The 22,969-nt window shown below is 35.4% G+C and overlaps 1 protein-coding gene across 1 annotated transcript in view; it reads left to right on the top strand.

The window, feature by feature from the left end:
• Positions 1-22,969, top strand: part of LOC148944237 (transitional endoplasmic reticulum ATPase-like) — a 106,153-nt gene that overhangs the window by 41,389 nt on the left and 41,795 nt on the right. Inside the window, exons 2-3 of the mRNA XM_089100506.1 lie at positions 15,092-15,197; positions 19,117-19,382. Coding sequence (XP_088956632.1) covers positions 15,092-15,197; positions 19,117-19,382 — 372 coding nt within the window. The remainder of the gene's footprint in view (positions 1-15,091; positions 15,198-19,116; positions 19,383-22,969) is intronic.

Here is a 22,969-nt window from a genome sequence, read left to right as displayed (position 1 = left end):
TGCTGACCTTAAAAAATAATCATTTTCTCAAGAGTCACCTGCTGCTGTTGGAACGAACTTAAAGAAGGAGTAATTGTATTAATTTTTATTTAAATTTGTAAATATGAGCCCCAAAAAATATCTTGAAAAAATAACACGACTCCTAATTTATCTCTTGGAAAGTGATCAAATTCAAGTTGAGATCAACGGGGAAAGGATTATAATTCAGGGCAAGAGCTATAATCTACTTGATTTAATCTATGACATGGTTACAAATCGTAAAGGACTATTATCATTTGACACTCGTCTATACAACTTTCTAAATACATTAAACTTCCCCAAAAGTCTTATTGGCAATAGACAAATTCTAAAAAAATTAAATGAACGTGTATCATCATCAACATTAAAAGATGAACTTGAAGAAGAAGAAGATTTTAAATCAATTTTGGAAAACACTAGCACACTACTGATAGCTAGACAAAAGTGAAGACGTATTAAGTCAATGTCTCCATCACCAGCAGCAGCAGCAGTCCGTATACAAAAGGGTAGCGGACGTTACACAACGTGTTTACATTAGAAATGGCTGAAGTTCTGAAAGATGTTTATGAAAATATTGGCGAGGTGGTGAGCTTAAGTTCCCTCACAACCCTTTCCAAAGTCACATGTGTTCGCACTAAAAGTGTACAAGACTATCTACAAAATGAACCAAGTTACACTCTGCATAGAAATCATAGACTTCGTGGCAATCAATATCGACAAACTAAAGCCATTTACCCACTGGATATAATACAAGCAGATTTTTTGAATCTAGATGAGATTCAAAAATGTTGTAAGATGCAGGGAAAGTACTTTTTAAGTTTAATCAGTGTTTTAGCTGCAAAGCATGTGCAATATTTTAACAATCAAAGAGAGGCATCTAAGTAACTCGGGTAATTCAATTCCTTCCTTATCATAATTCATATAAAAAATTCCAAAAGATCATAGTATTGAATTTGTTAATTAACAGGTTGAAAAAATACTTGAGAAATATAGTATGCTGCTCTATCATAGTCACAGTCCTATAAAGGCCGCATTGGCCGAACGATTGATAAGAACTATTTGACTTTTAATTTCAAGATAGTGTACATTGAAAAATACACTAGCTTTTATTCATGATCTAGATAAAATCATGTTGATTTATAATCAACGACCTCTTCGATCGTTGTCCAACTCTTTGCTGACTGAAGTTCATCATTCGGATCATAATACAATTGAAACCTTTCTTAAACAATATTCCAATGAATCAAAGGTTAAAAAGAGAAATATATTCAAGGTTGGTGATACTGTTCGAATTAATAGAACAACTAATGTTTTTGAAAAGAGGAATTACTTGTGGTCCACAGAACTTTTTAAAGTGGCAAAAATCCTAGACACTAAACCCATAACTTATCGCCTGCGTGATACCAAAGATGAAGAGATTCTCGGTGGCTTTTATGAGTATGAATTGCAAAAAGTTAAAAATTCTAGTGAAATCTATCAAATTGAAAAGATATTAAAGACACGTACTCACAGGGGTAAGAAACAGTTACTTGTTCGCTGGCTAGGATACAACTCAGATTTTGATTCTTGGATTGGTTTTGAAGATATTGACAATGCCCAATGATTTCTATGTAACTTTCATGTCCAACGTTTCCGATCCTCTCTACAATGACTTGAATAGGACAAGTGATTTTTGGACAAAACTCTCACCCGCCATCAAATTTGACGGTGCATATGAAGTGGCTCTTGTCGACTGTATCCTCAAAAATACATATGACATTCTGAGAAATGGTCGTAAATATGAAATAAAAATTAGACCGTTTGAATTTGGTGATGAAGGTGCAATGACAACTTTTGACTCTAATCAGGACCCTATTGCTAACATCCCATACAGGGAATACAATAACATACATGTACTGTGTCGAGTTATCAACAAAAAAATTGCAAGTCAAAAAAAAGGTGGTTTCACTTTCAATTACTCGACGGAACAAAGGAAAATTTATATTACCAATCCATTTGAGAATGAAAGAATTTTCCTCAATGAGACTTTACGTGAGGTTCTTGGTTTTAAAAAACATATTATTAAGACAGATAATTTCAGTGGTGGTGACCATGCTATCTATACAGACTATGCACCCAGCTTCTCCACGGACACTTGTATATTTCTCTACTCTTCATTTGTGGAAATATCTCGGGTTGGTAATTCAAAAGTTGCCCTCCTACGAGTTCTTGAACGAAAAACCAATCAAGAACATGTTCACCACTACAATATAAAGCATCTTCAGTATATTCACGTAAACACTTCCTATTTGGAACTCTGTCAGTTAACACTAAGAGCTGAATTAGGTGATTCAATATCAATTTCAAAAGGCCGAGCAGTGATTACATGTCATTTTCGACCCATTGTCAACGACAAAGACGATACAATCACCTAAAAAAATTAACAATAGAAGAATTCTATTTGTTTGTCCCGATATTGACTGTTATCTTGGTGCTTTGAGTCCACGTCAAATAGGCAATGGATTGGACTACTACAAGGGGCGTACTACAATGTCTGGCTATGGTCTTGGTAGCTGGTTTGCTAAGCTATTTCGTTCTGCACTACCCCTTGCCAGAAAATATCTTGTACCTACTTCATCAAATTTTGCTGCCTCCACACTACATGACTTGGGGTCGTGCAAGAATTTCAATGAGAGTGTTAAAGAAAATATTAGATCTTCACCAAGAGCCGTTGGCGAAGAATTAAAATCTCGACAAATTGGGGAGGGATTGAAAAGGATGCGTTCGCATCAGTCAGTCATCAGTCTCCTCCCAGGCAGGAAGCAAAGTACATCAACCATGAATTTGAGAAATAAAACAACACAGACCAATAGGCAGAAGCAGAAGAAAACGATAGTTCGATCAAAGAAGGAGGTCGTCTCTTGAGATGACTTATCTCCCCCACCCGGAATCATATCCATCAATCACGACCTCATTGAATCTAATCAATGCTGAAAATGTTGATGTCAGTGTCAAGTATGGCTACTATGAACAATTTCACCCTCACCAACCCCTCTCGTAAAATATACACTTTCAAATATTTTCCAATGAAGACTATTTCATTGATTTGTCATCAACATTTATTGATTTAAATGTTATGGTGAAGAAAAAGTCAGATAATACAACTCCAAATGCCGGCGATGGTCTCTCCTATGAAAACTGTATTCTACGTAACCTATTCAAACAAATTAAAGAATTTATTAATGGGACATTGGTGAGCACTAGCAATAATTTATCCAACTATGCAAGCTACATACAATTTATGATGATAACGCCGAAGGCGTACAAGGAGATGAGAGGACAATAATTGGGCTATGAATATCGAACAGGTGTTGATACTGACAGTGAGTTGACCACTGCAGTGACCCAGGAGTCTCATCTAGTTGGAAAATTAAATCATGAGATATTCAATATATCCCAATGGCTACCCCCCACTGTCAAGATTGACATAAAGTTACAGATGGCCCCATCGAATTTCATTCTGAGAAAAACACTTCCTGCAGCACCCGATGCAAATGTTATTATCACATCGGCAATTCTCCACTTTCGAAAACAAAAAGTTATGAGCTCTGTTGCATTGGCAGTGGAAAAGCTAAGAGCCAATGGTAGCAATATTAAAATTCTTGTCCCCCATACACTCACCTATCAACGTCACATTGCCACCGGTTCTCGTAGCTATAGCGATTCATCGTTTATCAATGGAGAAATCCCATCAAAATTGGCTTTGGCCTTTGTGAAGAGTGGTAGCGCCGTTGGATCCTGGACTGAATCCCCCCATGATTTTAATTTTTTCGGTCTATCTAGCCTTGAGTGCAAAGTGAATGGTATTCCACTGTACACTCTATCATTTGACAAAAAATCCTATAGAACTCTGTACGAGTTGACCATGCAATCCCTAGATCATGACTCTCAACTATTTGAAAATAGAATAACCGAATCAATGTTTTCAAAAAATCATGGGGTTATTGTCTTGGACTTGTCAGGCACACAGGATATGAGCATAGTACGAACTGGGAATGTAAGATTAGAGTGTACATGTGCTAATAATCTGGCTGAGAATATCATGCTCCTATTACAGATCAAATTTATCACATTCTGAGAAATCCCGAATAAATGCAGTGTTCAACTAGCCCTAGCCCCATATCCACAAACAAGACAATCAATATATTTAGTATGGATCCAGACGAGTCACAGTACAAGTCCTATTGCCTACATTCGGACTTCATTGAAAAATTCCAAGTGTTAACAAGACTATAATCATTTTTAATAGCAGTCCATCAACTTTGCAGACCGGCCAGTGGCTCTGCTTCTTTCAAACAGCTAAGATTATTGAATTTTTTTATCATCTTGGGCTATCATATAAATTTAACGTTCCATACATCAGCAATTTTGTTGAAAGAAGTGGGAAAACCATTATTCAAAATCAACGAAGATTACAGGATTTAACGACTAAGACATGTGGCTTTCTTGCACTACTCTTTTTCATGTTCAGATGTCGTGGCTAAACCTACAAGCAGTTTCTCAACATCTACGTTGACTTACCTCAATTGAACGACTTTCTAGTGGAGAAAATACTTACAAGTGTATTTAATATTTATTTTAGGGCCCTAAGAATAAAATGTTATAAAGATGTATGTGAAATTGTTTATTAATAAAAAAAAATTATATACATGATAAAAACGACTTTTCTAATCTTTAGATTTCATCCACTACTAGGTATTTGTCAACAACAACTAGTGCAGGTAGATTATTTGAATTCACAGTGTACTGATTCTGATGTACTGCAATGTCGGGGTCACATTTTCTACAGTAGAGTGTGACTTCACTCTTGTCATATCTCTTTGTATAGTCAATGATACTAGTCTCATTCATTCTATAGAATTCACGTGTTTCAATTTGCGTATTTGAAGCAATTTCACAAACAGTGTCCTCAAGTGTCGAATCACATTCCGTCACAGCCAAATAAAAATCAGTGGGCTTATAATCATAACACACATTGCCTTCACAACGATGACGTAGAAACGATATTCTCTTGTTGTTCCAACAGTTGAATCGTTGACCTGGTTCCTCCTCCCAGAACAATCTAAAACCACGACGATACCAATCTCGTAGCAATAAACTAAAATCACGGTTAGGATTCTTTCCAATCATGCCGGGATATGTACTCTCCCACTGCTTGCATTGATTATAATGACACTTGAAATATAGATGAACTCTAGGATGAAAGTCACACACCTCTTCTAGTCAGGAATTACCACTTTCAATTTTTATAGCATATCCTATCTGCACTGTACATGGGGTGCATAATCTACTCTTTTCATCATACTCATCAATCATTGTGCAATTCTCACATGATGACCAACTGCCCAGTGAGTACATACATAGTGGACATGTATGAAACATTTTGTCATGTGTTGACACTCTCACTGCCACAATTAAACTCAGCTATCAAAATCAAAAAATTGCCTGAGATAGAGAGAGAGAGGAGTAAATCATCCTTGAGCACCATCTTTCTTATGAAAAAAAAAAGTCCTAAATTTATAAAAACTAATGTTTAAAAGCATATACACAATATCATTTTGATGCGTCGTGATAAATATATAAATAAATTGTGTAAATTCATTTGGACCACGATTTAGAAGATTCATACAATAGTCTAATGATTGATAATCAGTTTTCATTATATCGACAAGCATCCCCCGAGAAAATCTCTTCCTTTTAATGGACAACTCTAGAAAATCATCATCTAGAATCAAACGTTTTTCCATAAGAATTAGATTCCTCATGATTCGATCTTTCTCGAATCTATCCATTTTTTAGAGTCCTAACTCTTTCACAACCAACTTCAGACTAATCAGAATCTCTTTTTCTACTCATAATATAAGCTAGTATACTATAGAAAAAAAGTAAAAATACTATTGATTTAGAAACAGTTTTATTGAACATAATTACAATAATAATATTCACTAATGCAGTTTGTTCTCATCAATATATTTCGATAGAACATCTAATGCTGACCGAAGTTTATTTATATGGAGAATATTTACTTTTCCAGCAAAACACAGCTGTTCCTCCTGCTTAAATTTGCTTAATGATATCACGTATCTAGCATACATAATGTCCCATTCAAGACCCAGTTTACAACCAGCAGTTATTTACACAGCTAAATTGGGTACTTGTATATCGTTGCTGCTGCTGCTGTCAGTTCCATCATTAATCTCTAATAATGTAAATGCACAACTCATTTTTTTTCTCCACTAATATCCTCTCAAGTAAAAACTAGTATCTTTGAATTCAATTCTCTTACTAATATGAATTGTAGTGAAAACCATTCCTTTTATTCAAATCCTAATCACCAATCAAGTTATACTCGTTCCTCTTGGCAAAGAGTGTGATGACCCGTAGAATAGGACTACCAGAAAAAACCTGTTTGGTACGGGGGCGTAAGCAAAGTATAAGTTAGCATTCTACTAGTGTTTCTGTTTTTTTTTCTTCTTGGGAGGGCGGCCAGGCTGACCTCATCTCACTGGAAAAGGAGGCTTGTTGACTTGGTGATTCTTTCTGATAGGGATGTGAGCTGGGGAGCTTAGAGGATGGTGTTTTATAAGGGGTACTTGATGCATTGGGGGCGTTTGACTTGGGGGTTTTTGTTGGTTTCATTATGGGCTTTATGTTGTATGTTTGGGCAGCATTTGCTTCCATTGCTGCAAAGGGGTATGGAATGGCCTTCTCTGTTGCTATTTGGAGTGTTAGTGCTCTTTTCTTATATGCAGGGCATAGTGATTTATTGGTAGATTCATGTGGGCCTTTGCAATTGATACATGTAAGCTGAATGTTGTTTCAAGTTGTTAACTCTTTAAGATGGAATGCTTTACAATTACTGCACTCTAGGAGAATTTCATTGCATTTATTTGTTGTGTGTCCCAGTTTGAGACACTTCTGACACTGGATAGGCTTTGGTTTGTATTCCTTGTGCGGTTTGATTTTCCCAAATAGGAATAACTTTTCTGGGATATTAATTTTTTTCTTCAGTGTAAATAAGAAGGATATATTTGTTTTTAGGCCATTAGAGTTAGGTTTACCAAGTTGGGTAACATCTTCAAATGGGATTGTGCTGCCAGCCCTATCTGAGAGCCCTTCTTTTAACTCCTGAATGGGTATTTATGGGGGACCATTATAAACTACTATTTTTGTTGGGGATAGTTTTGGGTTCCATTTAGATATATTAATTGGGATATTCAGAAGGGATTTTAGATTAATTATTGTGTCTGCTGATTTTTGATCTTGGACAGCTATTAGCAGAGATCCATCATGGTGAATATTAAGAGACAACATTGATTTTAGCAATTTGAAAATTGCAACTCTTATTGCAGTAATCATTTTTATTTCAAAGGGAGTATTAGGAGAAATTTTAAGGTAAATTCCTAAGTTTTGGGATGGGGGATATTGGGCAGGGAGAGGGGAAATACTATTGATTGGGGAGATTTTTTTCCTTTTTTTAGAGCTTCTAGAAAGGACCTCTTGAAACCCATTATCATCGTTTATAGTGATATTAGCCCCTACACTGATCATTGTCCTATTCTCAGAGTTGGAGCTATCATGTGAACTTAGTGATTATGAGCTTGACCAGCCAAGATGGGTATCAATTTCACTGGTATTTGGGGTAGGATCTGGGGGGACTTTTTTGAAGGAGTTCTATGCATTGCCTAATGGACTAAGCTTTAAACAAAAACAAGAAAGGATATTACTATGATAACAGACCGTCTGCACTCTACTGTGGGGAAAACTTCACCATCCACAAAAGAAACACCACAGTATGGCCCTGAGGAGGATTTTCAGCACGATTGGTTCGGTACAACTACTGATAAATCGAGATAATAATTCACAAGAAATTTGTTCTTCTTTCTTCTTCTATTTCACAGCAGGTGGGCTTTTTAGTTGATACTATTTAGCCCTTTCCCTTCACTCTGTGGGCTACAGAGCTACTGGCTTGATTGTCTCTTATTTATTAGATATTCTCAAATATCTTTCAGTGGATCTTTCGACTCAAGGAGTTCAAATACAAGATGATAGATATCGATTTCTGTGCTCTGTTTGCAGGTATAGTCGGCTAGACTCTTGACTGATGGTGAGATTTTGTGGTGTTTGAAGCACTTTAACAGTTTACAATGCAAAGTTAGCTGTGCAGGCGTCAGCATATTACATTCATATAGGCAGTGATCAATTGTTTCATTATTCATAATACAATATCTGCAAAGAGGGGACAGGGGAACTGAACCACTTGAATTAGGAAACTGATACGAGAATGCAAGAAAGTTTAGTCCATTTGTTCCAGAACGAATTCTATGATAAATTTAGAAAAATACTTATTGGGAAAGGGGGAAAGAGAAGGATTTTTCTTATTTAACATAATATCTGATAGTCTCCATTGGTAAATATCTCTAATGGGGATTGGTCTCCCACTAGGCTGGTCAATATATATAACATTTTTTGCTATTTCATCAACCTGATGATTACCACTTATGACAGAGTGGCTAGGAATATACTGAAGATAAGTTCTTATGCCACTTGAAGCAAGATTATCTATAATACTAAGACAATGATAAGTGTCAATATCCAGCTTATACTGAGGAGCTGATGGCAGCAACTCAAGGCTTGATAAAGTGTCAGAATAAATTATAATATTGTTTGAATTAGCAATCAAGGGTATGTTTTCCATAAGGTGTTCTAATGCCATGATTATGGTATTTAACTCTGCAGACATTATAGATACATTATTATACAATCTCTCACCCATTGCAATTTTCAGGTGAGGAAGGAAGGCACCACTTGCCACCTTCTCATTTATTTTGGACTCATCAACAAAGATTTGGAAATGGTTTTTATAAGTAATTGTATTAAGTTCAGCAAATTTTTTCTTGACAAAAGCGATGGGGGTTAAATCTTTAGTCCACTTTGAGAAATCAGTATTTATTATGGGGATTGACCAATTCCATGGAGGGTATTGGGGGAAAGTAGGTGCAATAGACTTTGCGGGTACAGGGAACTTCTTCCGAATATTGGCATACTCATCTGCAATGCCTCTATACATGGCTGGATTTCTTAACCAATTATGTAGGGTGTGTGACCTTTTGATTCAATTTTTGTAAGATGTTTTATCAAGAGAAAGCTACGTCTCTCCCTTATTGTTGTTAGTCAACTCTCCATAGGCTGAAAGTTTGTGCTTGTTGGTTTCCTAAGACCAAATATGAGATGTATTATATCTTTTTGTATTCTTTCAATTTTTGCACCTGGGTTTTTGCACATGCACCATAGACGATGAGCCCATAGTCAATATGGGGTCTTATATGTTATTCATAGAACTGGAGTAAGGTTTTCTCCATACAACCCTAGGGTGTGGAAAGAAGTCTTTTTAGTATATTTGTTTTTCTATAACATTTTTTTATTGAGTTTGGAATGTGGAGGTGGAAATTAAGTTTTTGGTAAAGCGTGAGACTTAGGTAAATAATATGATTATCTTCTGGAGTAGTTGTTCCATTTAGAGTTAGAGTTTCATAGAGTTCAATTCTATGAAAGATTTTATAAAAGATACTAGCTTGGGGGGTAGTCCAAGGTTTGCAAGTTTAATTAAAAGTATTTGGTGGTTCACATTGTCATATGCCCCTTCAAAATCTAGGAAAGCTGCAACTAGGACATTATTTTTTGATAATGATTCATTTATTGCATTTGTTAATGATATGAAAGCATCTGTTGAGGAATGGTGTTTCCTGAATCCAGTTTGAGTGTGAGGGATCATATTATTTTTTTCAACAAACCAGAGGAGTCGGTAATAGATCATTTTCTCCATTATTTTCCCCATCACAGGAGTGATCGTTATGGGCCTATAAGACTCAGGGTTATTTTTGGGTTTATTTTTCTTTAGGATTGGTAGGAGGGACGAACATTTCCAGATATCGGGAAACATAGATGAAGCCCAATCATAATTATAACAATTTAGAAGTTCCTGTTTGTATGAAGGGGTGAGATTCTTTATCCATGTAGGGTGTATACTGTCATAGCTGCCGCTAGTCTTGGTCGTAATATGATGTATTGCATTATTCATTTCCTGGACTGAAAATGGGCTGGTTATATACTCGGATCCTGGGTGGGGCTGGTAATTTGGGTTCACAGGAATTGGGGACATTTTGATACAATTATTTGATGTTAGCTTATTAACAAAAAGAGTTGCAAATAGCTTAGCTTTTTAATTATCATTGTCATAATGGGTATTATTATGTATAAGCTCATACAGGAGTGGGTTGGGGGAAGTCTTTTTCCCACAGATGTGGCATATGACTTTATGTATAATTGGCTCATGTATTTCTCTGGAGAGATTATTTGCAAAATTATTCCAGTAGTTATATTTAGCATTTATTATGGCCCTTTTTAGATTAAATTCTGCTTGTAATTTTTTTAAATATGTAGTAAGTGATGTTTTTTTTAAGAATGTTCTCCTAGCTGCCTTTTTTGTTTTCCATTTATTTTGGCACTCATTTGTCCACCATGCTTTGGGAATATGTTTAGGGAAGGTTTTCCTGGGTGTTGTCCTGGGAATAGCATGATTACCTGTATTTATTAGTAAAGATGTCAAAACTTCAGCATGTGTGTCAGCTGTTGCGTTTGAAATGCATGAATTTTGGGTGAAACTTGTAATTTTATAATTTAGCTTATTTTGGAACATAGGCCAATTTGCTTTAGTGTTGATATATTTGGAGGTATGTGATAGGGTTTCAGCAGGTTCTTTTAGGGAGCGAACTATGGCAAAGTGGTCAGTACATAGACTATCAATTTTATTTATATAAATTTTATTCAAAATATTTAAAGACACAATTTGTAGGTCAGTTGTAGAGAAACTGCCACTTTTGGGGTTGAAATATGTATTCAGGTTTGGAGGGGTAGCAACAGCTAATTCATTATTATTTGAAATCATACGCTCAATGAACTTACCAGCTTTAATTTCTCAGCTGTGGGCATTAAAGTCTCCACAAATAATGATATTTTTCAACATATTAGAATTATTTAAGTATTAAAGCTGTTCCACCTCCTTTTCTCTCTGATGATCTATCCTTTCTCAGGATAGTGTATCCCAGAGACTTAATTTGTTGATTTTGCGTTAAATGAGTTTTCTGGAGGCACGCAATGTTGATGGAATTATTATTTATAAAAGATATTAGTTCATTTAACTTATTTTCTGTAAGTGATCTTACGATCCACTGGAGTATTGATATGTGTTGTGTTGTTGATTTACTTTTCGTATGACTGTGCATCAATGTTCAACTTTGTTAATAGTAAAGCAAGATCTTTTTTTGCTTGAATGAGCATATGATTAGGGATGTAGATTTTTGCCAATTCAGCAATGATTTTTGTTTTCTGTTGTTGTTGTATATTCATGGCCTGAACTGCATTGCAGTTTAGAATGAATAAGCATATATTTGGGGTTTGCATGTTTGGTTGTGCATCCAGTTTGTCAGTTAAGGGATTAATTCCTGGTAGTGTTTCTGGTTTGTTTCTTGTTGGGAGGGGGTGCCAGGCCGACATCATCTCACTAGGCAAGGAGGATTGTTGGCTTGGTGATTCTTTCTGATACAGATGTGAGCTAGGGGGCTTAAAGGATGGTGTTTTGTAAGGAGTACTTGATGCATTGGGGGTGTTTGAATTGAGAGTTTTATTTGATTTCAATATGGGTTTTATTTGGTGTGATTGGGCAGCATTTGCTTCCATAGCTGCAAAAGGGTATGGAATGGCCTTCTCTGTTGCTATTTGGAGTGTTGCTGCTCTTTTCTTATATGCAGGGCATTGTGATTTATTGGTGGATTTATGTGGGCCTTTACAATTGATACATGTAGGCTGAGTGTTGCGAGTTGCCAACTCTTTAGGATGGGAGGCTTTACAATTACTACAGGCTAGGAGAATTTCATTGCATTTATTTGTTGTGTGTCCCAGTTTCAGATACTTCTGACACTGGATAGGCTTTGGCTTGTATTCCTTGTGTGGTTTGATTTGCCCAAATAGGAATAACTTTTCTGGGATATTAATTTTTTCTTTCAGTGTAAATAAGAAAGATCTACTTGTTTTTAATCCATTAGAGTTGGGTTTACCCAGTTGAGTGACATCTTCTACAGGGATTGCGTTACCAGCCCTATCTGAGAGCCCTTCTATTAACTCCTGAATTGGTATTTCGAGGGGAACATTATATACTATTATTTTTGTTGGGGATTGTTTTGGGTTCCATTTAGATGAATTAGTTGGGGTATTCAGAAGAGATTTTAGATTAAGTATTATATCTGCTGATTTCTGATCTTGGACAGCTATTAGCAAAGATCCATCACGGTGAATGTTAAGAGAAAACATTGATTTTAACATTTTGAAAATTGCAACCCTTATTGTAGTAATCTTCGTTATTTCAAAGGAGGTATTAGGAGAAATTTTGAGGTAAATTCCTAAGTTTTGGGAAGGAGAAACTTGGACAGGGGGAGGGGAAATGCTTTTGATTGGGGATGTTTTTTCCTTTTTTTGGAGCTCCTAGAAAGGACCTCTTGAAAGCTATTATCATTTATGGTGACATTAGCTCCAACACTGATCATTGTCCTATTCTCAGAATTTGAGTTTTCATGTGATCTTTGTGATAGAGAGCTTGACCAGCCAAGATGGGGCAAAAATGGATCAATTTCATTAGTATTTAGGGTGGGATCCGGAGGAACTTTTTTTAGGGGGACATTTGATTGTATTGTATGCTTGTTGGACAGTATGATTGCATTGCCTATTGGAAAAAGCTTTAATCTAAACAGGAAAGGATAATACAATGATATATGACCGTCTGCACTCTACTAAGGGGAAAACTTCACCATCCACAAAAGAACCACCACAGTATGGACCTGAGGAGGATTTTGAGCACGATTGGTTCGGTACAACTACTGATAAATCGAGACAATAATTCACAAGAAATTTATTTTTAAATTTCTTAAAGTGTTGCTGTTGTTACCAGGAACCATCAGCCTATTATACCATGGGCATTGTCAGAAGAATTTCTTCTTCTTCTATTGGGGTCATTGACGAGTTTGCCAGTGTTGCAACTACTGCTTTAATATTCACAAGTTCTGAAGACAGCTGATGTTGGAGAATTATTTACAGATGCCTGCTCTGTAATTGATACAAAAAAGTATATGTAGAACTATCCAATAAATCTGGTTTCTGATTCAGAGTGATCAAGGGAGGTTATCATTTCTCCATAAATTTTCATTGGCATCAGAAATTATCAGAGATGAGTAATTGGGTTGCAAAATTTATTAGAGAATCACAATCACTTGAACTATTTACAGGGGGACAAGGAGGCACTGTCATTGGCTGGACTTTGGAGCAGTCAGGGGGATGACTCCAGCAGGCATGTTTTTTGGACAGAGGCGCGTTTACAAATTATTAAATCCACTTCTCCTTTAGCTTGTCAGCATTTCAACTCCTCTACTAGAGCTTTGTGCTTCTTATGATCCTTCTTTGAGCCATCACCATATTAACAGATACTTCCTTTAGTTCCAATAGATTTCTGTAATTTCTTAATTAAGGTTTATTGGCTGTTCAAAAGTTCTTTTTATATTTACTGGGGGGGGGGGTGCCAATGTCAACTCTTTAAGTGTCAGACAAAGAATTGTACATGTAAACAGTATGATCCGTCTAGGGGGGGGGGGGGTTCATACGCCATAATGTTTAGATATCTTTCAAAAGGCTGATGCTCAACATGCAATTTAATCATCAGTTTCTGTTAAGGGGACTACATCAAGTTTTGACAATTCAGTAGACACTGCAAATGCAACTGGATCCTGAACAGTTGATATAGAGCATACTGATTGAAGGGAATTTTCAAAATTTGATACTCTATGGGCAATATCACTAACCAGGGCAGAAATGTCAATTTTAATGTCGGTTCTCAGCTGGGAAAGGGTTTAGGTTAACTGACTGGTTGTGACAAACTCCTTCTTGAGATCTTCCTTGAAAGTCTTCAAGGAGCTATCCATAGCAGAAGATAGTTCCGTTATCGTAGCCTTCTCACTGCTAGGAGATAAAAAGAGTTAACTTTGCAAGCCGGGTAAGACTCTGTCCAAGGAATGGACTGTGTCAGTTGCTTAACAGTTTTTATTTACCAGGGGATGGTTTAAAGCTTCTCTCTTAAAAATGTGGAATTTTGTATTCTTTGTCAGAAGAAAGTTCATGGATATTTTATTTAAAGTGATTGTATGGAACCAACAACCTCAGAAGATTGGGTAGGGCTTGTTTGAAAGGAAATCAAATTGGTTTCCTTTTTAAGTGAACAAAAATATTTGAGAGCAACTAGCCCCCTTCTTATGCCTCTTTTTCCCCAAAGATATCCAATCAAAATTTTGGGATAGCTATTTGATTCAGCATAGTTGAACACTAATAACTATGCCTTTGGGGATGATGTGGCCCCCATGGTCCCTGGGGATAGGGCTGCAGACTATGCAATTTCCCTCTTGTTTACATATAGTATTTGCTATGGGAAATATAAGGATTTTTTTTGGGGGGGGGGGAAGGGGGGGGTTCCATAGAAAGGAAAGTTTCTGGAGAAAATCTTACCTGGGGGGAGGGAAGGGATTTTGTTGGCATTATTTGGAAAACAGTCAGAAATTAAATAGAAAAAAACTAGTTCTTTTCAACTAAAAATTTAATATAAACATAAATTACTCCATATATGAAGGGGGCTGCCCCTTTGTCAACCTTGGGATATTGTTTTTTTAGAGGGACCCTTCCCCCTGTTCACAGGTATGCTTTATATATTATAGAATTTGTCATGAATAATTTAAAATTTTATTTGTAAATTATTTGCTTTCATGGATAACAGAAAAAGTTTCAACTCTGTTTGATCCTTCACAAAACTTAATATTTTTCCACATACTGCATGTAAAGGTGAACTGATGGAATTTTATCAAAAGTATAATTTTATCTGTAATAAAAATGGATTTGTTATCTTCAATTTTGCTAATAATAATCATATATTATTTTATAGAGATGTTCTGGCCACAGCCATTTTGGATTCTAAAAAAGTCCGTCCAAATCGACTTATTGTTGAAGATGCAGTCAATGATGACAACTCTGTGATAGGCTTGTCTCAGGTATCTTGTCACTTTTCTTCTATTTTAAGCAAAATTAAAGATGGATAGATTAGAAAGTCCAAATCAAAGAAGTAAAGCTTGAATCAAGAGGTCCATAGATAGTAGGAAGAAAGAACAAACAAATATTTTGCCTATATAACAACGAAATATCTTTGGTGTTAAGGGAAATAATTACAATTAAAAGCAAGGGCATATCCAGGATTTTTAGTCAGAGAGGGGGGAGGGGGTATAAAAAAACTTAAAAAGGATTAAAATTTGTTAGTATTCGTTTTCTTATGTTTTTATAAGTTGGACAAAATTTCAGAGGGGGGGGGGTCAAACCCAGTACCCCCTCCCGCTGTCCCTGATACAGCCTTGATCATAAATAACAAGTAGAACATTAGGCATTTTTTTTTATATATAAGACAGTGGAATGCAAATTTAAATGAATATTTCGACCTTATATCCAAGGGCCGTCGTCAGTAAAACAAATGAAGAAAAATGAGTATAAAAGAACTCACATTAAAATACAAACTTTCAAAACTAAAATATTTTCAAAACCGCCATAGTATTATTTCAAGGAAGTTCAACCAGGACTGGTACATCAAGTGAAGTGAAAATGGTAATTCATTCAAATAGAATAAAAAACACTTACAAAGAAGCTCTTAAAGCTAATCTTGCCTTTTTGGCAGCCAGCCTAGAAGGTCTATCCATAACAGGTTGAGTGGAATTGTTTACTTTTTTGTAATATAATTAGTTAAATCATTTTTAATTAAATTTGTATATAAGGCACTAAGGGAATATTTCCCCAAATCCCTATTTAAAGAAGTATTACTATTCATTTTTATTCTAATTTCAATTGCCTCTCTAATGATTTATTTTATGCTTAAATCATTGCTAATAAGAGAAGTTTCTTCAAAAAGCTTTTTATGGCTAGGGTTTTCAAAGATATGACCGCTTAAGGCAGAATCAAAAGAATATTTGTGCTATTAGAATTTAAAGCTTTAGTTATCTTTGTGCTGTTGTAGACGTTTTTCTAAATTTTGATGTGTTCTACCATCGTATAACTGGGGTTATATCTTTACCAGAGTTTAGAAAGCTCATGATTTTAAAATTATTGGTAAATACAACATAAAAATTATTTTGTGTGCAATCTTTTTTTTTTGAATTTGTAGTGACTTTCAGAATATATGAAAGGTAAATTATGTTTGAGGGCTGGGCGGGAGCTTCGCACGGTAAAAGCCCCTTGATTTTACGAGAGTGTCTTGCCAGTGTTCGGCTAATTGTATTATTAATAAAGACAATATAAGGATAGCCGTTTCCAAAAAGTATGTCTCTAATAAAGTTAGTTCATCTGTGATATGAGATTCAGGGTAAATGTTTAGGGCACCATCGACAAGAGAGGTAGCAACATCTCTTTTAACTTGTGGGGGGTGATTTGATCTAAAATGTAGATATCTTTTGTTCTGTGTGGGTTTTCTGTAAATTGTAAAATCCAGTTTATCAATGCTACAAATAATTAATACATCCAAAAACAGTAATTTATTTGCTATTTCTATTTCTAGGGTAAACATATGTATTAAGGTGATCTAGAAAACCCCTAAGTTCATTTTCCCCATAATTTCAGAGCGATATTACATCATCCATGCAACGCCCCCACTAGATATGTTTTAAAAAATATGAATTTAAGGCAATTTGCAAGGTGTTCTACATAAATATTCGCTAATAACCCCGATAGAGGTGCCCCCATGGGGAGGCCCTTTATTTGTTGATAAAAAGAGTACAAAGCTGCAAATAAGATTTAATACTTGCAACATACTTTGACTAAGGTTAGCAAAACCTCGCAATCTATTCCTGTTGTTGAATCTTCAATTAAATGATAGTTTTCTTCTATTTTATTTTTTAATAATTGTTCAGATATTGCTCCATCAATATTAATATATATATAGAAACTATGTCAAAACTACTATTGTATTTTCTGAAATGCTTGCATTTTTAAGTTTTTCCATTAAATCTACCGAATTACTTATGTACTTAGTAAGTTTAGACTTTTTAGCTGAAGTTGAATCATTTTTAGCAACAAGGACATTTTTGTATGTCCCAGTGACATCTTTTTTTTTCTTGCTTTTATAAGTAGGAACTTGTGGGAAGGTTTTGAACAAAGCCCTACTGTTATCCAGTATTACTGCCCAACAGAGGTAAGTTTGATACACCACCCCTCCCACGGGAATACACTGTTGTATTATGCAACTTCGAGTACATTTTTTGGGGAAAATCTCCCCTGAAGAATCCTGCAACTCCGACCCATAGACTGGAACTATGGATTCATCAATGATAAGCAACTGAGGTTTGCTGTCCGCCTAGAAAAGGCTGATCTCGATCACTCTTGATTGCAGAGAATTCTACTTATACTATAACAAACTGCTACTTTTATAGCAGCAGCCCAATTCGGGAAAGTTTGCCCCAATTGCTACATTTTCTAGTATTTTTATTCAAAAATTTGCCCCCCCCCCCCGCCCTTAAATTTTGAAGGATACTTTTTTGTTTCTTCATTTAAAAAGTAAAGAAAAACAAATCTTACCCCTCCCCTAGATTCTTTTGAATTGGTGCCCCTGCTTCATAGAGAGGTTAGAAGTTGGAACCATCTTGATTATAATCTAAAAATATTGATCATATTCCTAAAGTTATTCAGGAATTTTCTTAGTAAGCATTACTTTTGACTCTTACTATTTCTAATGGATATATTTTGTTAGTTCTTTGGTTATTACTACAATATGTATCAGTGTGATCGTTTATTTGTATGATTTGTAGTGCCAAAGGGAAATGTAAATTATTTGGTTGCCTTACGTTTCTTGTAGCAGTGTGCATAATTTACCATCTCCAAAAAGCTTTTACTTCTCAGAGTGATCGTTAAACTGATGTTGCTCAATGATATTGCGCTCACACATGATGTGGATGATGTACACTGATCAAGTGCTCACTCATACTAATGAGCAAATTCCCCTCTAATATTGTCTAAGCTTGTTTGTGGTTTGGGCATATGTCAAGGAACCTCAAACGATTCTAAGTCATTTTTATTATTGAGTAAAGATTATACTGGATAAATTTAGGAGAGGACAATACTGATTAAATTTTAAGCAGTCTGTTTCTTACGTAAGGCGTTCACGTAATGTCAACTGCAAGTACCTGGCCATCTCTTTGTTCATGTCACAAGTCTCTCATTTAGACTATTTGAAATTTAAACATTTAAGACTATTTAATAGTTATGTTCTTTATTATAATTAACTTTGTTTTGCTTTGACGTTAGTTAATTTTATGTGAAACTCTATGTTCTCTTACAGTTGGGTCTGAAACTAGGGCGTGAAGGATATGTTGAAAACATAAGAATACATTTTTTCCTGCTTTTCTATTAGTAATTTTTGTTTCCATTAATTATTACATAATAATATTGAGTTGCATGTTTGTAGTTGCAGGGACTGGTATACCATTAAATAATTTTATTTTAGCATTGAATTAGGTAAATATTATGAACCTGAAGTTAAATTTATCTATTTAACTTCAATTGGATAATCTAAATTTGATGCTAAATTTGAAACTAGATGTGTTCCTTCTCATCTAAATTTTCAGATCATATATGTTTTGCAGGGTTCAGGTGCTATAATGCAAAATTATGTCTTTTCAATGCAGAACTTCATGATTTCTATGTGCTTTGTGATATAATGACAGTCAATATTAGTCCTTTTGAACAAAGGTTATTAGTCCTTTAGAACACTTTCGTGAATTGATGCCATTGCCTCTGACATGTCTTGGTGGTCGGAGATAAACCTTTTTCCAAAGATAATGCAATGGGTATCTGTTTGAAAAAAGATACTATGATTTGGTACTAGAGAAGAAGGTTAATGCTGCCACATAATTGAAACCTGGCACGTTTGTTTTATAGGCCAAAATGGATGAGCTAAATCTGTTCAAAGGGGACACAGTTCTAGTCAAAGGAAAGAAAAGAAAGGAGACAATTTGTATTGTGTATTGTTATCCTTTGAATCATGAGACAATGTCGAATGAGAAGATCCGCATGAATCGAGTGATCAGAAATAATCTTCGGGTTCGACTTGGAGATGTGATATCAGTTCAGGCCTGCCCTGAGGTCAAATATGGCAAAAGAATTCACGTTCTTCCCATAGATGATACTGTTGAAGGACTTACAGGGTGAGCATTCCAAGCGCATATGTTTAGTGCCTCCTCTTGTTTCTGTAAGGCTTTGAAACTACGAGCTGGAGCATTTAGTACTATTGTTTATTATCACACTAGTAATATTACAATTATTATACACGAGTTGGACAAAAATTTCAGGCTGGTGGGTTCAAACCCCTAATATTGCCAGTACTAGTAATATTTTAATAGTAGAAGGGGGGGTACCAGCCCCACGAGGACAATACCCCTTCGAATCCCGATCCGGACACTTTTTTTTTAAAACTCCCACGAGGACCACGTGGTTTATGGTCCTATTATGGGCATAGAGTCTCTAGGGGAGATGGATTTCTGAGACATTTATTGCGTAATCAAAGTGTGTCAATGACATAAATTTCAAAAGGTGTTGTTGTTGTTGTTGTTGTAAGTGCACGCTGTCAGCGAATGTCAAGGTCAATGTTGTTGTTGTTGTAAGTGCACGCTCTCAGCGAATATTATGATCCAGAAATAGTAATTGTTGTTGTTTCCGAGGCAAATGTTGTTATTGAGTCATTAATCAAATTGTTTCCGGGCAATGTTAATTAATGTCTGACAGATGACGTCAAGTTAATTAATGTCTTTGATGTATTTCCAAAGAGAATGTTTCCAAGGCAAATTTTAGATCACACATGACAGATGATGTCATGATTGATTGATTGACATGAAAAGGGAATTAATTTGTTGTTTCTAAAGAGAATTGATTTGACACGAAAGGGAATTAATTTGTTGTTTCTAAAGAGAACTGTCTCCGAGCAAATGTTTAGATCTTAGCGATGAAGAGATTGATTCACGGAAGGGTTTCCAAATAATTTGAAATGTATCAGCGCAGAGATGCCAAACAAAAGGAACACGCTGAAATTACGTTTAGGGATTATTTCGGCGAAACCGTTTTAGACATTTTATGGAATTATTTCGGCGAAACAGTTAGAGACATTTTAAAAGATGATTTTTGAAGAGATTTTAGAAGAGGATTTGAGGGTGAAACTGTGGTCGTTATAATACACAAGTTCCATTTGAACAGTGTTGTGAGGTCCTCTACCCCAACCCCAAAGGGTTCCAATCCCCCTACCCCAACCCCGAAGGAAGCCCCCGGTGCTCAAAGCTCCCCCAAGCTCCCAAAGGGCCCCCGGACCCCCAAAGGCCCTCCCCCGGCCCTCAAAGGTCCCCCAGGCTCCCAAAGGGCCCCCGGCGCCCCCAAGGCCCATCGGGCTCCCAAAAGACCACTGGGCTCCCAAAGGGCCCCCAGGCTCCCAAAGACTCTCACCCGGCCCCCAAAGGTCCACCGGGCTCCCAAACGACCGCTCGGCGCGCAAGTGTCCCCCAGACCCCCAAAGGCCCTCCCCAGGCCCCTAAAGGCCCACCGGGCTCCCAAAAGACCACCGGGCTCCCAAAGGGCCCCCGGACCCCCAAAGACCCTCACCCGGTCCCCAAAGGACCACCCGGCCCTAAAGGGCCCCCCAGACCCCCAAAGGAGCCCCGGCGCCCCAAAGACCCCTGAGCCCAACATTTTTTAATACTTTTTATGGCTTTATTATATCTTTTCAGAACAAGTTCTTTTCATAATGTCCATCCTAAACCCATTTTACAAGTTGAAGTTCCCATCCTTTTCACCCACAACTTTACTTTACAGCTTTTTTGAATGCCCAACACCAAGCAATACTTTTCAAAAGGCATTTCAGAACAAGTTCTTTTCTTAGTGACCGTCCTAAACCCATTTTACAAATTGAAGTACCCATCCTTTTCATCCACAACTTAGTTATAGGTAAGAGTTTGAAGTTTCACCTTAGAGACTAAGCTTAGAGTTTTAGATTGGTTTAGTTTTATTTAAAAGTTTAGAGGTTTTTTTTTTTAGCTCAGACTCTTAGCTTAGATTTTTTTTTATAGTTATAGTTTAGTTTAGTTTTAGTTAAGAGTTTTGAGTTTTTAGCTTAGAGTCTTAGCTTAAAGTTTTAGTTTTGTTTAGTTTTAGTTAGAATCTTAGAGTTTTTTTTTTAGATTATACTATTAGATTAGAGTTTTTATTAGAGTTCTAGTTTAGTTTAGTTTTATTTATTAATTTAGAGTTTTTATATTAGAGTCGTACCTTATAGTTTTATTCATAGTTCTAATTTAGTTTATTTTAGCTACAGTTCAGAATTTAGAGTTTTAGCTTAGAGTCATAGCTTATAATTTTACTTAAAGTTGTAGTTTGGTTAAGTTTTAGTTAAGAGTTTCGAGTTTTAGCTTAGAGTTTTTGTTAGAGCTGAAGTTTAGTTTAATTTTAGTTATGAATTTGATGTTTTACCTTTGAGTTTCAGTTAGAGTTCTAGTTTAGTTTACTTTTAGTTAAGAGTTTATAGTTTTTAGCTTAGAGTCTTAGCTTGAAGTTTTAGTTTGGTTTATTTTTATTTAAAAGTTTAGTTTTTTTTTATCTTAGAGTATTAGCTTATAGTTTTTGTTAGAGTTGTAGTTTAGTTTATTTTTAGTTCAGAATTTAGAGTTTTTAGCTTAGAGTTTTAGCTTAGAGTTTTATTCAGAATTCTAATTTAGTTTAGTTACAGTTCAGAATTTAGAGTTTTAGCTTAGAGTCATAACTTAGAATTTTACTTAATTTTATAGTTTGATTAAGATTTAGTTTAGAGTTTAGATTTTTATCTTAGAGTCATATCTTAAAGTTTTAGTTTGGTTTAGTTTTAGTTAAAAGTTTAGAGTTTTACCTTAGAGTCTTAGATTAGAGTTTTAGTTAGAGTTGAAGTTTAGTTTAGTTACAGTTCAGAATTTAGAGTTTTAGTTTAGAGTCATACCTTAGAGTTTTTCTTAAAGTTTTAGTTTGGCTAAGTTTTAGTTAAGAGTTTCGAGTTTTAGCTTAGAGTCTTAGCTTAGAGTTTTTTTTTTGTTAGAGTTCTAGTTTAGTTTACCTTTGAGTTTCAGTTAGAGTTCTAGTTTAGTTTAGTTTAGTTTTAGTTAAGAGTTTGGTGTTGTACCTTAGAGTCTTGTCTTAGAGTTCTAGTTTAGTTTACTTTTACTTAAGAGTTTAGAGTTTTAGCTTAGAGTCTCAGCTTAGAGTTTTTGTTAGAGTTCTAGTTTATTTTAGTTTTAGTTAAGAGTTTAGTGTTTTTAACTTAGAGTCTTAGCTTAGAGTTTATGTTGAAGTTCTAGTATAGTTTTGTTTTAGTTTAGAGTTTTAGCTTAGAGTCTTAGCTTAGAGTTTTTGTTAGAGTTGAAGTTTAGTTTAGTTTTAGTTAAGAGTTTAGAGTTTTTTTTTGTTAGAGTTCTAGTTTAGTTTAATTTTAGTTAAGAGTTTGATTTTTTACCTTTGAGTTTCAGTTAGAGTTCTAGTTTAGTATAGTTTTAGTTAAGAGTTTAGAGTTTACCATAGAGTCTTAGCTTAGAGTTGTAGTTTAGTTTAGTTTTAGTTACAGTTCAGAATTTAGAGTTTTAGCTTAGAGTCATAGCTTAGAGTTTTACTTAAAGTTATAGTTTGGTTAAGTTTTAGTTAAGAGTTTAGAGTTTTTAGCTTAGAGTTTTTGTTGAAGTTCTAGTTTAGTTTAGTTTTAGTTAATAGTTTAGAGTTTTAGCTTAGAGTC

The sequence above is a fragment of the Artemia sp. Qi Xiang Cuo genome, chromosome 14, assembly GCF_049724085.1.
Source record: "Artemia sp. Qi Xiang Cuo chromosome 14, ASM4972408v1, whole genome shotgun sequence".
Classification (NCBI taxonomy): domain Eukaryota; kingdom Metazoa; phylum Arthropoda; class Branchiopoda; order Anostraca; family Artemiidae; genus Artemia; species Artemia sp. Qi Xiang Cuo.
This window is presented reverse-complemented; position numbering and strand designations above follow the sequence as displayed.